This window comes from Numida meleagris, chromosome 14 (genome assembly GCF_002078875.1).
Source record: "Numida meleagris isolate 19003 breed g44 Domestic line chromosome 14, NumMel1.0, whole genome shotgun sequence".
Classification (NCBI taxonomy): domain Eukaryota; kingdom Metazoa; phylum Chordata; class Aves; order Galliformes; family Numididae; genus Numida; species Numida meleagris.
This window is the reverse complement of record NC_034422.1, coordinates 3,800,452-3,819,284: the sequence shown is the minus strand read 5'-3', so window position 1 is coordinate 3,819,284 and position 18,833 is coordinate 3,800,452. Positions and strand designations below refer to the sequence as shown.

Here is an 18,833-nt window from a genome sequence, read left to right as displayed (position 1 = left end):
CTCTGAAAACTGTGCTAGGATATACACAAATGGAAGTGTTTGGTTTTTTGTTTTTGTTTTTTTGTTTTTTTTTTGTTTTACCAAAAAGTATTTTTCTGTATTCTACAGGGAAATGAAGTTAATGCTACATTTTCCAGTCAAAGGAGTCCTCTAACAAGGGATTTATCAGCCCTAGAGCTAACACACCCCCCTACGAGATTTACAAAGCAGAGATTTTGCCCTGATTCCTTATCAGTGAGAGCATATACTAAATATATGTATTAAATAAAGTGAGGGCACCAACAGAATAGGTTTAGGACATATGCTAAGCGAAGACAGGTGATTTAGAGATCCAGAGCTGGTTCAGTTAAGAACCAGACAAGGTATATTTTTATTCACCATTTTTATTATTATTATTTATAGAATGGATTTCAACTTATCCATTTACCAGCATGTCATATCTGCCCTCTGCTTTTCTCATTAGGGATTATATTGTATGTACACAGATGGCTACAGAGCTCATGTGTCTCTCATCCTCACCTAATCATTAAGGTTCAACAAAAGGTGAACACCACAATTATGAAAAAGCTCACAGAATGTCTAAAAAACAACAAGAATCAATAGCAGCAAATGTGCAATCTGAGTGATTAAACCCATACCATTCATTACCTAACAAAACAGGAGAGAAATAGAACAGAGAAGAAACACCAGAAAGAAGTCAAACGGGAATTGGAAGCTGACTCTTTTGGATACCAATAAAATATAATGCATCATATTCTAGAAGGTTCAAGCATATATTCACAATGACTGTCACACTACATTGCCGATTCTCAACTCAGAACATCTCAGTAGTTTAGCATGTTCAAGACAGTTAATGAACAAATGGACCATATGCCTCTTTAGTGCCATATTTCAAAGTTCTTAAGAGGAGCTAGGGTTTGTGCCTCAATGTATATCTTACTGCAGGTGAATTTCAGGAGAATGATGCTTAAAGAGAATTAGTATGCACATTAGTTGACAATAAAGAATGAGATGAAATATATGTGAACCCCTTGTGATTATTACATTTTTTTTTCCCGAAGTGTCAAATATGCAGTAATTACCATGGAGTAGTCTATTGGCATCCTGAGTCCAGAACTCTGTAATTCCTGTATGGATCAGCATGTTCTTAAGATCCCTCTTCCTCAGTTCTCTGGCCACATTTTACCCGTAGACACAGATGCCGTGGTGAGAGAGCCAGCAGGGAAGTGGGAAGGGGTGGACAGTGGCCATGCAAGGAATGCACAAATGACAGCACAAGCTGGGCTCGTGGAGAAAATTATACCACATAAATATTTCCAGTGGTTTAGTGGGTGGCTGTACAAGGCACCACAAAGCAATCATGGTGAAAGGCCAATAATTTTTTATAACCTTGGATAAACATCTTTGCCTGTATTTCATCAGGCTTAAGGGAAAAAGGGATCATGCATTGCAAATATCCATACAGGTGCTGGTAGGCTCTTACAATGTTCCCAAATTAAACATCTTCTCCCATGCTATTCCTGTTCTGCTAACAAGGGCTGCCTGGGGTCCCATGCATAGCATACCAAGATTGGTTCTGTCTGTTACACTTCATAATTAGAAAAAGTGTTATTAAGGTGTCAGGAATATCAGTATTTATAGTACCCACACATCCTTAAAATCCACCCAATAGCTTTTATCAATATCCTAGAGTGTTCTGCTGCATTTTGTGCTGCTGGTTTTGTTTTTTTGCAGGGGTTTCAAAATCTGGAATACTAATACGTCATCAAACAAATAAGCACTGAGAAAGGCACGGTGATCGTAGCAGGTGTCCTAACACCATCTGCAGAAGGTACAGAATCATAGAGTGGCTTGGGCTGGAAGGGACACCAAAGATCATCTAGTTCCAACCCCCCAGCCATGGGCAGGGTTGCTAAGCACTAGATCAGGCTTGCCCAGGAACCCATCAAGCCCGGCTTTGAGCACCTCCAGGAACTGAGCATCCACAGCTCTCTCGGCAGCCTGCACCAGAGCCTCACCACCCTCCGAGTGAAGAATTTCTTCCTAACATCTAACCTAAATCTCCCCTCTTTCAGTTCAAATCCATTCCCCCCGCTTGTCATATCGCTATCTACCTGAATAAAAAGTCGGCCCCCTTTTTACGTAGGTAAAAAGGTAAGCATTGCTGGAGTCTCCTGAAATGGATACTTAAGTCTTTCTGTTGGAACATTTTGCAAAATTTTGAAAAAAAACCAGGAAGCTCTAAATTGGCCATTCTTCTGCTTTGCCATTTACAAATCCATAATAGCTGTCAGAAAAGACTACAGAAAAAAAAGATGGTGCAGAGGTGGAATGTGTTAGTCTATTAAAAAACAAACAAACAAACAACAAAGCTCTGTCTAATGTTAAAGCAGTAAAATGGTTCTTCTGAAAAATTAATCTGCAATTGAAATATTCAAGAGTATTTCTTTTTGGTGCTTTTAAACATGAAATTGCGTGTTCTGCTAAGAAGCCCAGCAACACTAACCCAACTTAACCCCAGCTTCCTGAAGGAGAAAAATAATATAGCACTTTGCTTTCATAGTGGTTCTTCCTGAACAGAATAAATTATTCTTTTTTATTACTATTATTTAAAAAAAATTAAAATTACAAACCGGCTCTGCCAAGTTCACAGGGAAATCCGAAGTACCAAAGTAAGCTATTACACATCTTAAAAGGTCTGCACCTGAATCTTCATCTCCTGAGTAACGAGTGCGGTGTCACAAATATTTGGAGATTTGTGATGCCCCAGAGTTTCTTCCCTGGCACTCTAGTTAATGCAAATAAGGTTAAAACTATTCTGAGTCTGTCAGTAATTAGGGGATCTCTGCCATTTATCTTTGCTTTCTCTGTTACCCATTATTTCAACACCTGTCGCCTTGTAAAATGTCACCTACTGATAACTTTATAGACTTTATATGACCTTTGAATTTTGTGCTTCTTGAAATTGGGCTTTTTTCTTCTTTTAATGGAAATGACGAGAGCGAGCTGATTTGTAGCAACTTGCAGGAGAATCTCTTTGCTCTTTTGAGCTATTTTTGGCCACTGTATTACTTTGTACTAAAGAAGTCATAGATCATGGACATGTGTGAGAAGAAGCAGTGTTTTCTGCAACTGTTAGAGCCAAAAGAAAAAATAAGTTCTTTCATCTTTTCATTAAGAGACTACGGTAACCAACTCCCCACACAATTCAGGTTATGTAAATCAGGTCACCTCTACAGCCTTAGTCCTCAGTACTCCAGAACTTGTGTGACTGCACATCAGGGTCCAATCTGGAGATCTGAAATCCTCTTCTTTTATCAACAAAACAACTAAGATTAGCTACCGTTCAATAGCAGGAACTAGTCCATGAAAACAGTCGTGTGAATCAAAGGGATTAGATATACAGCTCTGCTTTGTTAGATGGCCACGATTCAAGATGGAAAGAGCTGTTTCAGCTGTGACATACAGCTTGGTAATGAAAGCATGAGCCATTACAAATGAGAAGAAATATCACTAGTGAAATAAAGCATCACAACATGTGAGTAAAGTTGGTAAATTATAATAATAGCCATTATCAGCTCTTTGAGTCTGAAAGCGCATAGAACAACTTCAGCCTTCAGTAATGGCATAATTAACAGGCTATCACTAGGCAACCATCCAGGTTACATTTTTTTAAAAGCTCTTAGATTGATTTTTGCTTTTCTTTTCACTGTTAAATAATATTGTGCCAATATTTTTAGTAGATGGCCTAAGAACCAAAGTGGGGCAGTCAGACATTAGACTGCTATACTTCATTCCTGACAATGAAGAAACACAGATGAAGACAATGAAGAAAAGGAAGATCAAAAAATGCTGTTTGTACTTGGAATTTGGGTATCTAAGTGTTAATTTCCAGCTAAGGTGAAGGATCAGGTATTTTTGAAACCTTATAGTTCGCAGTTTGGTGGCGAAGCAGCCCATCTGAATGCATTTATGTAGGACAGTAGTCCGTGTACTATGTTTTGGGTTCTCCAGGGAATTCAAAATTACTCAGAAGTCATACCATGACTTTCACTTTTCTTATTCTAAAATGAACCTGGATTCAGAATTGAAAAGCAGAAAAAAAGATGTGATTTGGGAAGCCCTTAAACCCTAGAACAAAGGTAAGACTACCTGTGATTCAACTAAGACACACATCACATTGAAATGATTGTCCAGGGATGGTATTCCACAAAACAGGAGTGAAGTCCGAGCACCGGGAATGCCATGAATTCAGCTCCTGCCTCCAAAAAGTCAGTGCATAAATCAAAGAGAGCATAACACTGCTTTCCATGAGTAACTGAGTTTTGCCCTCAAACATTGTACTGCTATATGAAGCAAAGTTCACAAGTTAGAATTTGTTTATCAAGGAACTGAAACCATCCCCTAGGCTTTCAGCAGATCACTTGCACCCAGCAGACTCTAGAATTGTAAAGCACTATTCAAAACCTGTAGAATGCCAGACAATCTCTTACCATAGCCAAAGGGAGAACTCCTACCAGGTCCTTCTGGCTGACGTAAATCTTGGAGACTCCTAGATCAGATGTTGCATCTCCAGGGTATTCTACCTGCCACGTGATGAGCTGAGTCTCAGGTAGATCAGTTAGGTCTTCAATTTCAAAATCAATCTGCATGATTTCAGAGGAAGGACCATCCGCACTGGAAGCAAGCAAGAAAATAAAGGTTCCATTCACATGACTGATAAGACAGTAATATAATTGCTTCTATATTAATAAAACATTGGATTAAGGCTCTTCCAGAAAGAGGATTTGGTGGATGATGGGTTTAATAAAGAATTAATCATTTGAACTTGTCTTAAGATCTCAGGGTATTTTCCATACATTCAAGTGACTTAGTAACACTCTGGGGCACGGATCGCCAAGCACAGCTCCATTTTATGGTTAGAGAAACAAAAGCAGATCAACGTAAATTCAAGGCAAGTTTAAGCCCAAAAAATCAGACTCCAGGGCTCTCCTTAATGAGCAAATTGTTATTTCCTCCCTGTTAAAGCAAAATATGATCAGATGTAAAGGGAATCATTCACTGAAATAGGAAAGTACTGCATTAAAATTATCATCTGCTTTTTTGAAAAAGAGGAACACAACAAAGGTCAAAGCTCTGAATGGGAAACTGTAAATGTGGTCAATACAGAGCAGGATCAGAAAACATGGAAATGATTTTTGGATATTCTGCTACCTTGAGAATGTCTGTCTGAAGCTCAGTTTTGTCCTCATCTAAACCAAGAACAATATTAATTTAACCAGTTGTGGGACAGTTACAAAACTGGATTATTTAGTATTGGCCAATCCAGCCAGGATCTTTGAGTAAAAACACCAGAAAAGAACAAAGACTTCAAGTGTGTTTTTCCAGGATATTCTGGCAATATTGGTGTTACTGACAACTTGTCCATGTTACTTTGTCTTTATATGCTGTCCTTCATAAAAGGTTACACAGTTCTCGTAAGTGAATACCATAAAGTAGAATTGTAAAGAGAGGAAGTTAGAAAGGGGCTCAAAGGCGCTGTTCCTCCAAAGCTTGTAATAAAATCAGCTACTGTATAGAAAGCAATGCAGTAAAGTTTCTATTGCGTATCTTGGCAAGGTGAGCTCTATAGTCCAGCGGCATTTATAGAGACATGAAAATACTCAATATACTGTAAAGCTGTTGGGGAATGCAGAAATTCTTAATGGTGCAGAAATCCAGGGAACACTGAGAATGACAGCGCTTTTACTTCGGAAGCATTGAAGGCCAAAAAGATCATCAATGTTGGTGCAGAGGGAAAGGAAAGAGCAGGATTTCTTTCAGCAGGATGACATTCAAGGAGTAAAAGAAGGGGACAATACCGAAGTGTCACAAGCCACTTGTGTTGGGGAGCATAGAGAAAAAGGAAAAGTTTCAGGAACTGATTAAAGAATCACAAAAAAATGTGCTCAAAACCCAGCAGGTTTTCTCCCCTGATGTGGGAAAGAAGCCAACATTGGGCACATTTTTTATGAAGGCTGGTTTTGACAACAGCCCCTGTTTGGGATTCTTCCCAAGATACTCAGAAATTGTATCATGCTGGCTAAATTCAATGCTTTATCTAAAGCTACTGCTTGAAGAATTTAATCTGATCATCTTTAAGGTTTGTATTTTAATGGATGTATTGAGTCCTTGCAATCCTGGGTGGAATTTAAAGGGAGCCTCTGTGTTTCCAAAATGGAATGCATTGTGTTCAATTTCTCATTTCTTCATGTAAGGAGAAAAAAAAAAGAAAAAAAAAAGAGCACAATTTCTAAACTAGCACTGAATGCAGTCTTATTTCATGCTGGCCAAGGCAGGATCAGAAAGCTGCTGTACACGGCTGTGGCTATGGAAACTCGGTTACCTTAATTTCATGAACAGGAATGGGCAACACATTGCCTATAAATACCTAGCAGCAGTCCTGTTTTGTACGGCATGTTCTGTCACAGTTTCTGTGTATAAAGAACTAATTAAATCATCATATAATGAACCTGAGTTTTGAGATACTGTTCAGGGTGCTTGTCTCTATTTTTGCTTTGGTGTCTGCTGCTACCAGTCATTGGCTCTGCAGAATTGGTGCTGTCACCAGCAATGTGTCCTGTCACAGCAATGAGCTGCTGCTGCACCGGAGGGAACCGCAGGGCAGAACATGACAGAAAAACTTAAAACTGCCAAAATGATCATCAAAAAAGTAATCAACTTTATCTTTTTCCAGGTATATTAAAGATTAGGAGGAAAGGAGAAAAAATGATTAGGACACAAGAGAAAAAGGGAGAAAAATTATTAGGAAAACAAAGGAGGAATGAAAGGGAATAGAAAAGATGGGGAGACAAATGGAGGGTGATCTTTATACTCTTAAAGTATAGTTCCCATGCTGGGCAACCACAAAATAATAACCAAAATACTGAAGTATTTTCTTTAATTGCTGGCCAAACTCAAGGGTTCACAACAGCAATCTAAGCTGAGCTGAGGAGTAGTCAAGGTGGAACAGTTCTTGATGATAACTTGAAGACTAATCCTTCACACTGGAGTTTGCTATTTCTGAGATTTACAGTTAAAGTGTGATAGAGTTCACTGTGGTGCCAATAAACTCTCCTTGTGAACAGAGCCTCGCTGAGCCATGTGTAGCGTAAACATTTTTAAACAGTCTCAGTCCAGTGCAAGGACAAGCAAGAAAATCTGGGAGAAAACAAAAAAACAGGGAACTTGATTGGAAGGGAATAGGCTGGTCTTTCCTCCTGTCAGCCAGGACAGCACAAGCAGGTCTGCACTGCATTTCTTAAACAGCCTTTTGTTTCCTGTCCAAGAGATCAAGCAGTTTGAACAAATTAGGAACTCAGAATGCTGTCCTCTCTCTGTGGGAGTAATTCCTCCTCTGCAGAGCCATTCTGCACCTTCTCCTGATATCCCCAAATGGGACCAACTTTTTTTTTTTTTTTTTAATTTCTCTTCTGCCCTTTCAGCCTGGGACTCCTTTTAAATCAGACAGGCTGGTTTTAAGGCCCATGGCCAATTCCTAACACCTAAGCCATTATGTCAAGTTTCTTTAAGGAAAGAACGAGCCACTCCTCTGAGTCTTCAGGGCTGGTATGCCCTGCAGGGCAATTCTTAAGCAGAGACTCTGTAAATCCAGGAATAGCTACTGGATGCTGGCAGAGTTAGTCAGTTCAAGCATCCCATTCATGATTTCACTAGCTATCCTATCAGCTTTGATCTTTATACAATGCTCGCAGAACAAGATTTGTTCTGAACCTACTAAAAGGACTGGGCATTTAATGTTTCTCCTAATATGACATACAAAGTTTTGTCACTGTCTTTAGAAGGCTATAACAGACATGAGAAGCCTAAAGCCATGAATATGCTAAATAAGATATATCATAGGAATGTTAATGAAAGAGCCTTAGGAAGAAGAATGAAGAAGGTAATTTTTATTATTTTCTACCTCCACACATGTACCCATGTCTCCAGTACTGTTCTTGCAGAATATTGAAAGAACCTGTGCACTGAAATGCTGCACAGACCCGGCTGAGGTGGAACAGCAGCACTCAGAAAAGGAATAAATATTTCCATGGATAACTGCAAAAAACTTTCCAGCATGAAAGGCAGTCATCAGCACAGCTGACCCTGAGAGACCTCAGGGAATTTGTGAAAACTGTTATCCCCATTTTACAGGAGAAAAAATTAAATCGAAAATGACTTTCCCAAATAAAAAGGGAGAAGATGACTTACACACCATAGCGTGGTGGTTCTCCTCAACAATTTCAGAAATAAAGTCATTTCAAAATAAGTACAAATTTTTGGGTAAAAGTAAGATAATATGCTATTTTGTCATAGTAGATAGCACACCATGCTAGCCATTTCCAGTTCTATCAGTTCGGTTGCAGAAAGGGTTTATGGATAGCCTTCATCATAGCTGTCATCTGTCCTGCCACTGCCCAGATTCAGCAGTGGCAATATGTCTTAAATTCAGTGGTGAATAATGGTCTTAAACTTCACATCCACGTTCAATATTTGTGTGTGTGTGTTCTTATTTTTTTTGTATTTTTGTTTATCTTTAACCTCAGCAATCAAAATGTACTATCTTTAGTTTTCTTTTGCAAGTCTACCCTAAAACAATGCACACAAACATGTCTGCTTCAGGCAAGATTTGAACTCTTCAATACAATATAGGAAGACAAAGCTGAGAAGTGTTCTGCTACGGATGCAGAGTCCTTGGAAACTTAGTCTCCAGGATGAGGTTCTTTCATCAGTCTTCCCTGCATAAAAACCACAAGCTAAGAGCCCTCAAAACAATCTTACTGGCAGAGACATCCTTTGTTTTCACAAATTTGAGTGCTTTTTTCCTGCTAGTTTTTGAGCCGCGGTGCAAACAATGAATATTTTTAAGCTTTACTGGATGAGCATCTATACAAGAAAAAATTGCAGAATTTCAGTAAACTATTTTACCCATACAACTGAGATGTAAGGTAAAAATCCAATATTGCAAGATTTGACATTAAATAGCCCAAGTGAACAACATGATGTTTCTTGTCACCAGCCGAGGAGCTGGCTCAGCTGGTGAGCTGCACACATCCAATGTTTGATCCACCAATCCATTCAGTAGATACTACCCTAGCTGGCAAACAAGATTTTCACCCTTCCATTACTGTTGAAGATAACAAGGTTACAAAAAATTTAGAGTTCTGTTAAAATAAAACTAAAGATATAGATGCAATATCTGCAACATATACTGCTCGTAAAGTAGTATACTTTATGAAGTATAGTATACGATGCTGTATACATACTGCACACATCAGTCTCTGATACCAGTCTTAACAAATTGCAAAAAGGATGAAATATTCTTATCACAGACAGGAAACCGAGGCATGGGGTCCTGACATCCCCAAGGTGAGAGGGAATTCGAACAATTCGATATCTCTAGAATCAAACCCACTGTATTACAGAGAAGATCATTATTCACCACTGATATATCAAGATAAGGTGATACATACAGTACTACATTAAAATTTAATTGTATTCATTGTCATCTTAGTATTAAAAATTCAGTTATGGGTAAGATGAAAAATCATTTTTCTTAAGGAATCGGTGTATGAAGTGAACCAACTAGCAAGAAAAATTACCAAAAGTGAGCCTGCTAATCATGTAATAAAGTTCTTTAAAAAAAATTGATTTGTCTTTGTGGAGCATGACATCAGCAGTGCCGGACGAGAAACATTCGCTGAATTATTTATTTGACTTTTTTTTTTTTTTTGCTATTTTCAAATAAATTATTCACTATACAATTTTCCAGCTGTTGATAGCACTTTTCCCAAATAATTAAAACCATTCAAAAGTACATAAAATTTAACAATTTTTAAAATATAATATAAATCTAAAAAGTAATTCCCCACTAACCCAGCATTTCAGTTCAGAACCATCATTCTGAGCATCTCTTGACATAACAAATCCAGTAATCACTTATCGCATTATGCTAAGGGAATGATAAATCAACATTGACTTTATTACATCCAGTTTAATAATCACTCGATAAGTTATTCAGCACAGTCATCAGTAAACATCAAGCACTTTTGAAGTAGCCCAATCATGAGGCAGCGGTAGAAAAAACACAGTTACTACGCAGGTGGGACTGAATTGCAGGGTTAAGAAAATAATTTTACTGACAGCACTAAGTCTAACAAAACCCTGCAAAGACATTGTCAGTCCGGGTTTCTCTACCTGCTGTTTTTTATTGTCCTCAGCATAAAAATAATGACAAATATAGCACAACTCATAAATGTGATAAAGCTGCAAAAGAGCAAACCATGTATACAGCCAAAAATGATCATTATTAATTGGAAGAGTTTCTACAGGGTCCATCTGAGGCTCAGACACTGCTGTACAAGACAACTGCAGAAACTGATGATTGTTTTCTGAACTGACAAAAATACCAAATAAGAGAAAAGTAACCGATTTTATGGGTAGAAAAACCAAGTACAAAAGCCACAATTAAATAACACTCTGGTGCATGTAGAAGTGATGTGTTATTTCCAGATCATTGGTTTGCCTGGGTCTTGTAGAGCTATTTAGGAGTAAAACTCCTGTCATAATCCCAAGCCCATGTCCACAGGTCAATACCAATCTTAAATGTTTCTAAAACAAAAAGCCTTGGATATTTCATTCATATCACAAATTCCCAGACAGTTGCCAATGTCACTAACACTTCAACATCACTGTCTCATGAAAATGAAAAAATCCTTTATTGAAAGGGAGCTGCCGCACCAACATAATGCTAATCAACCGGCAAGGAACAAGGCCCAGGATTTTCATAGTCAGAAGGCACAGGCACAGTGCCACAAATACTTGCTGTTGAGTATTCCCAGCATACAAACTCACAACATAAAGCACTGTTGCCCAACTAGCCCAAATACAATCAGGCAAAACCACATTGAACGAAGTGATAATCCAGTCACTGACTCTGGTCCTGTGAGTCCTCTGCAAAAGAGAACATGCAGAATACGGATAAGCAGAATTAATTCTATCTCCTACAGAGTGCCCATTATGGAGTTTACAACATTTTCCAGGTAGAGTTCACAGTCTTGGTGAAAAGCAATCACATAAGCTATGAAGCACTGAAGGGTAAAAATTTTACTCCCGTAACTCCACCTGCTATTACCTTTCATGATTGCATCTCTTGCACATCTTCCGATTAACCTCTTAGATAATCTTTTCACTAGTGCCACTGATACAGCATTTATTTTTATTTTTCTAGCAAATGTAATACAATCGAAAGGTCAGGAGGAATCCCCAGCATGAGAAAGTCGGGAAACTTGTCTAAAAGGTGCTTCAAGAATGAGTCTCCCCAAGAAATGACACTTTACAAGGCTGTTGTTATTTTTGCATTCACATCAAAGATGCAGCGTTTTAGTACTTTATGATCCGTGTCCCAAACATCAGCTGTTCTCCCTGATGCCCATCTGGGCTATTTAACTTTGCAATCAAAAATAATTTGAAAATTATCTCCCCTACCTGTTGGTTTTATTGCAGAAATTGTAGTCTTATATCAAGACTGGAAGATCCCATATCTTAGCACATAGGCACTTTATGTCTCCAAGGTAAGATCTGAAACGTATCCTTTTCACAGCTTGCTTATTAGTGCCCACACTTGTTCAACAAATGTAATTATATATGGAAGCAGCACTACATTTCACAAGACTCCAAGTTTCATTATATTTTAAAATCAGTGCCTGTTTTGGAGCATGTCCAATATATGAAATTATTATCCTTGCTATAGGAATTTCCTCTGCTGTGAACTGTTGAGCAAGTGTTTCTGCTGAACTCAAACATCTTGCAAAAGTGCAAAGTTCATTTCAACTAAAAAAAGAAACTGCATTTTCTTTACCCAAATGTTCAAGTCTAAAATTAAAAAGAAATGCTTTCCAGCTTCCTTGATATTAAAGCAGAAGAGCTTCAAGTATCTTTCTAACTTATTTTTAAGCATTAATGTGGAAAAAATTAACCAAAGAGAGAATATCTACAATTGCCTTTTCCCCTCTCTTTTGAAAAATCTTTGGGCTGAAACATGTATTAAATCGTATTTTAAATAAAAAAATATATATAGAATAATCTTGCTTGGAGAGGGACTTCTGAAAGCCATTTGGTCTATCGCTTTTGTCAGAGCAGGGCCAATTTCAAAGTTGGATTACATTATGAGAATTTAAATCTTCACACATGGCTTTTCAAAGAAGCATATAACTTAGAATCCCTTCTGTCATCCCATGGAAATGCTGGGATATCCTGAGCATTTACATTAGTGCTCATGTATACGGACAAAGGAAGGAATAAGAATGGAGACAACTCCACTTCCATCAACTCTTACAAGATTTGAAACTTGGCTATAAACAAGTAGACAGAAGTCATCTTGTTGCCTGTTGGCTTCTGTTCTCTTCCACCACATGTAATTTCACAAATTATTCTGTTCAAGTTAAACTGGAAGTATTAATATAAAATTATTTTTTTAAAAAAAAAAGTTGCTTTCCTGAACAAATCCTTATACAGAAAATAATGGATCAGGAAGCATGCTCAGAAAGGTGCTATCAAAAGACTACATTTACTAAGACATGAAAATTAAACAACACGGGCTATTTCCAAGGCTGTCTTTCCCACAACACAACAGTATCTATCGCCAGCACTAAGTGGAAACCTGCTACTTCTGCTTTTCAACCATTCACCTTCACAATCCCATTTGCTAGCTGCATAGCACTCCGAAACTTCAGCACAACCAGAGTGTTTAAATACAGCATCAATTTCATCAATGTCATTAACATCTGCTACTCTTTAAGGGGAAATAAGATCTTCATGAAAAGTACCATGCAATACAGGAAATGGCCAAAAGACCTCATTCAGAACATAAATACTAAAAATCTTGAGAAGTATACAACCGTTAGGGGAGTGATAAGGACATACAGAAAGCCACCTCCCTTCCTGTTACAAAACCTGAACTGTTTCAATGAAATGTGTTGCTCTGTACCAATTCTTAGCAACCAGTGATGACTGTAAGTACGCATACAAACATTCATCTTTGGTTTGTATATTCTATATGTTAAAGTGGGTGGTATGGAAGAAAAATCTCCAGGCATATACTGCAGTATGTACATTGTTCTGCTTTATCAACATATTTCAACCTTGGCGTGATTGGCAAAGTATGCTCACAAAATTACTTTAGCTCTAACGATCAAGATAAAATACCCTTTCTCTGCTCGAGCTATGGCATAATTTTAGTATTTGTGCAGCTGTTTACCCACTGTACACCCTGGGATAGTCTGATTGTCATGATGAAATCATACAGACAGAATGATGATAGAGGTTTGCAGTTGAATTCTAGGCTCTGTCAAAACAAATCATTACCTTTGATGTACTTGTGACATTAAAAGATGTGCTAGTTGAGACGTTCCCAGAACCCACATTCTCATTAGCATGAACTATTCCATTAAATCAAGCAGTATCATCATTTTGGGTCGCATTATATCCACTGTTGGGATACCTAACTTTTCATGCCTTTTTAGACTTAGTTTCACCTGAGCTCAGGATTAGCGAGATATAAGGGGAGATGTATGGCCTGGCAACCCTTGGATACTCTCCGAGGAATTGCAATGAAGAAAATAGTTAAGGGCAAGCTATGACCAAGGCTATTAAACACAAAGAATTATCCATTAGAAAGTACCCAGAGATCAGCAAACTACTCCCATGATGCTTGTGAATGTGTCTCCAGACAACAGCAACAATTTGCATTGATTTATGCACACAAGTACACTCGACTATTATCATTCAGTGAGGTCTATATTTTCTATCTGACCATAAGCAACTGATTATCCAGCAGTCCTAATCTTCTGTATGCAAACAGTCCAGAAGCTGCTAAAGCAAACACGAAGAACACATCATGTGAATATGAAAGCTATGATCACTCATTCTACATTAAAAGCTGTCAGTGCAGGAAGGAAGACAGAGCTGCATTTATATGACGGTCTGGGCAGGAAGAGATCTTGGTCCATATGGATTTGTTCCTTGCTACTGCAACCATATAATCTCTTGATAAACTTATCAAGCTCCATTTTATAAAAGTACTTAGGGCTTTTTAATCCTTCTATTGCCCTGAAAGTCTCTTCCAGAACTCGATTATTCCAATGGTTAAAGCAGTCAGAGGAGCCACCCTGGCTGGATCTGAAGCCTTCTATGAGCCATTCTTCAGAGCAACTGGGTCATAGCACGCTCCAGACACTCAAATGGACACTGTGGCCAAACGCAGCTCCACTTCCTACAACAAGTCCTCATAGCAAAACATTAAGTAAGTCTGCAGACCTTCTGGAAACATGTAATGGCTGATAATAGCTCTCTCATTCAAAATTATTCCTTCCACATTTCTGCATCCTCAAATGACCTCCAGCCTCCTTCCTTACCTCAGTTTAGCTGTAAACAAAAGAACTACATTTCTGCAGATAAATTTAAGGGGCTTTGAATACCCACTGACCTAACTAGGCAGGCTGAGAAATGGTAGGTCCTCATTTCCTTATCTCAATATGTGGTCAGAATGCAACACAGCTGTTCGTCATTTCCAAAAGTAAAGCACTCTTTCAGTAAAAACAGTAATATGATCAAACTAATAACTAGAAGATTGGAGGAGAGAAAGAGAGAAACAGACATGACATGAATTAGGGAAACAGTTCATGAAACATAACCTAACGAGAGAATCCCATGTCAAGGCAGACATATCAAATCATATAAGCTTCATTAGTGTCTGACATTCTTCAATTTAATGTAATTTAGACTTTGAAGTCACTTTTATTAATATGTTTGAAGACACTAATATCGGATCTTAAAAGAAGGTTCTCTGTGAAACTGCCACCAACTCTGGGGCCTGGGCAGCAGCACAAATTGCACTGCTTCCACTTGTAAGAATCTCATGACTGTACTTAAAAAAATCTTTATATTTGACAGTGGAAAGCTGTACATCTAGTCCTTTAAAAAGAAATATAGATTTTTAAAGAACTGGAGGCAAGAAAAGGGAGACCCTAATTATTAGAATTATGAATTCACTAATGCTAGCAATCATTAATATTTTCAACAGTTTCATAAATCATTCACATAAATGTGAAAAGCAGTGAGTGAAGATCAATATTCACTCAGAGGTGTTACAAAATTTGCCCCTTTTATTAAAATTTGTGAATCATGTTTCCTTTCATGAACAGCACAGCTAGACCTGAAGATAACAATCAGACCAGAAGTGAAAAAGTCAAGTATCACAGGCAGGATTTCATTTCATGGTAGCCGCCTAAGTATTAGGTTGCTTGAATTATTGACTCTTCTTTGTTTTATACTTTCACTGCTATTGCACTATAGATTCATAGTCCAATTTTGAGACTTTAATGTCTCAAACCAATCTATAATCTTTCTTCAAATGTACACAATAATCTTCCATTGTAATGGAAAATCCACACAGGTGCACTAGCTGGAAAACACAGCCACCAGCAAAATATAAAATTGAAATATCACCTCCAAGCAAAAAAGCTGGAAAAATCAGATAGGCCACACTTCAGACCTTCAAACCAACACAATTCTTGGAGAAATTCAGTGGGAAGCCATTAGGAATGACAAAAGCATTCAAATGATATAGAGAATTAAAACAACACGGACAAAGTTTTCACTTAAGTCTGTGAATGTAAGCTAGATTTTTAGGCATGGTTTTCCTTTTTACTTTACTCGAGCTTCTTGACTTTAGCTTTGCTTTCATTGCACAGCAGAATGGTGTACAAATAAGAGCCACAGTAAGCTAACAAAACGGAAATATTTTAATAAAATCAGTAGATGAAATAATCTGTGGGATTTTTGGAGGGCCTGAATGTGCACTAATTGTATAATTAGAAACAACAGGAAATATAGAGCAAGTTCAGAGCAAAAAGACAGTGGAAGAGTCTCCATAAGAACTGGCAGACACCGTAACTAGAAAGGTTTGAAGTTACATAGGGTAAAATACTTAGAGAAATACTGTTTTATACGGTGACAGATACGGCCCTGATAGGCCTTTTTTGTTTTTAGCCTGGTTCCTTAAGAATGGAAGGATTATGCAATCAATCTGCATGCCTATCATTCATTCCAATAACATTTGACCAGTTTGAACAAAACTAGACAGAAGGGTGGAGGCTGAGGGTTATTAAGGTTTGGGGAAGCAGGCAGCCATGAGAGGAGAGAAGAGGAAGCAGTTAACCCTCTGACAGGAAGGATGCTGAACACTCCCTAAGAATTCACATACACACTCATTTTGAAGGAGCAAACACAGAAAACCAAGCTTCAATCTTCTGGCTGCTCAACGAAACACTCCATAACTTGCACGGCTACCTATTTTTCTTTGCAGTCACAGTACAGAAGTTGATCCCTACTCAGCAAACCACTGAAACAAGCTCTTTCAGTCTCCTGTGGCTCAATCTTAGTTTATAGGGTGAGCGTATATGTAAGTACTCTACTAAATAGGAATGAATTTAAATATTCTGCTGAGCTGGGCTCTCATTTATCAGCAAATTCACCAGTTCAATTCAGTAAATTCACCAGTTCAATTCAGTAAATTCACCAAATTACATGTGAAGAGAATTACTCCTGACCTTTGCTCAGTGCTGCGTGAAAACGACCCCTGTAGGAACACAGAACCCTTGAAAGAAGTCTGCCACATAATTAAGAGCACGACCTACACTTTTGCTCCCAGACATCCTGACCATATAAAGAAAGCAATAAACCAAAGTTCAGAATGTTATCACGAACACAAATCTCCCTCTGACTACCAAGGTTCTCAAAGTGGAGTACGATTCTTATACTGTGGGTTGTTTATGAACACTACCACAGCTAATGTGATTTAAAGGTAATATGGATTATTTTCCACATCACAGCATGCTAGGATACACAATAAATAGCAATATCTCTGAAATGTAAGGAAAGGAAAAGAGTAATTTCTTGTTTGTTATAAAAAAATTCAGTGTTTTTGTTTGGAATCAAAATGACTCTGCCCACATTACCACTAAATATTCTCAAATATAGAACAGTCAAGGATCGACAAGAAAGTTTTTATAAAAAATGTGACAAATGAGTGGACAAATTGTGTGGAGAAAAGATGAAGTAAAAACAATTGGGAATCGATTCATATAAGAAATAGAAATGAAGGGTACTGAAGCAGTTAGCAATTCCACAGCAAATTTTCCTCCCTTAAATCTGGAAATGGTGATATCTCCACCAGTACTAATGAGCATTAATTAAAGCATGCTCCTATTTTCAGAAGGTCGTATGTTGAAAATATGTTGATTTTTTTGCTAAGACGTTGCAGGGCTAAACAAGGATCTGCAAAAAGCAAATCTAGATCATTGATACCTTTCACATAAAGATATCAAATCCTCCATTCCTTTGTTTTGAGGTTCTTCAGCTCTGGGGACTGTGTAGGTGGTAATTCTGGTCCTCACCAACTCAGTGGTGGACACCACAAGGTTCAGCAGGGAAAGGGAAATGTGATGAAAAAGGAAAGCAGTAGTTGATGATGCAGATTTCAAAATGACTGGAAATGGAAGCTGCCTATTTAGAGAAGATAAGTTCAGTGGCACATAATTTTGTAACTAGATTAGGTTAACTTACAGTATCAGCTACAGTAGCTCCCCTTGAAACTACAACAGAGAATTTTTAGCTCTGCTTCCCATTCCTAGACAATACAAAGCCCGCAGCGCTGTGGATGCTGCTGGCTTTATGAAGATATACATCATTTTGATCTGGCTGAAGCAACCTCAGCAAGGAGTCTGTGACAATTTGATGTCCTTCCTTTCCTACGGTTAGCATACATCACTCATGGAGGAACGCCATAATCCACAGTGACACACGCAGAACAGCCAGAGCAGAAAAAAGCTTTCAAAGCATTTCAGTTCTTCTTTACAAAACGTAAATACAGGGCATTGAATTCAGCCACAGCACAGTTTCCTATGTTTGACAATCCAATCCACTCTCTGTAACTGAAATATTTATTCAAGCACAATTACCATATAAGATTAATATTTAAATCAAGAGCAATTTGTTTTCATTATTACTCTTCTTTCTTTTTAAACAACAGTTAGGATTATAAACCAAATTAGACAATTTATTCCTGAAATGGATCTTTAACATTCTGCTTTTATTAATACCAGTCTGAAATGTTCAGCCATTGATCAAACTGTGTATTTCCCACAGCGATGGCTTGGAAAAAAAAAAACCTAGTCTCTGAGCTCTAGATTTTACAGCCATTACTGTCAATTATACACCTCACTGTGGGAGCAAAAGAAATCTTCATACACGCCAGCTGCAGCCTTAGCCCTGAATTTTGCAGAGGTAGCTGTTATTTCAGACACTGAAGGAGGGAGTGACAGAGAGCGGAAAAAAAAAAGCAAATTAGCCTTAATGCAGATTCTACCCATATGTTTTGGCATCTCGATGTATGATTCTGACCATTCTTTAGAAAATGTTTTGATAGTAGTAAAAATAATTGTAACACTGAGCTCTGTCTAGTGTCTTTCCTGCAGAGACCTTATGAAGACACAGGTATAGCCAGCATGCATTTCACAGTTTCAAAAACCAGAAAACATGGAAATGCAGTGACTTGCACATTTGGGACCTTTGCAGCCTGCAGTGGGGCACGGGTAAGCTGCAGGTGACTGCCTGCCTCCAGGACTGGGAGCAGCACCAGCCCCAGAGAGCAGCCCTGCCTGGCACCTTGCTGTTATGCGATGGAATACTGGTGCCAGAGCAGATTACTAAAAGAGCTCAGAGAAGAGTTAGAC

The 18,833-nt window shown here is 38.1% G+C and overlaps 1 protein-coding gene across 4 annotated transcripts in view; it reads right to left on the bottom strand.

Annotated features, from left to right (window-relative positions):
* Positions 1–18,833, bottom strand: part of TMEM132D (transmembrane protein 132D) — a 229,164-nt gene that overhangs the window by 78,568 nt on the left and 131,763 nt on the right. For all 4 annotated transcript variants that reach the window (XM_021413020.1, XM_021413019.1, XM_021413018.1 and 1 more), the window contains one exon: positions 4,494–4,677. In XM_021413020.1, the coding sequence (XP_021268695.1) occupies positions 4,494–4,677 (184 nt within the window). The remainder of the gene's footprint in view (positions 1–4,493; positions 4,678–18,833) is intronic.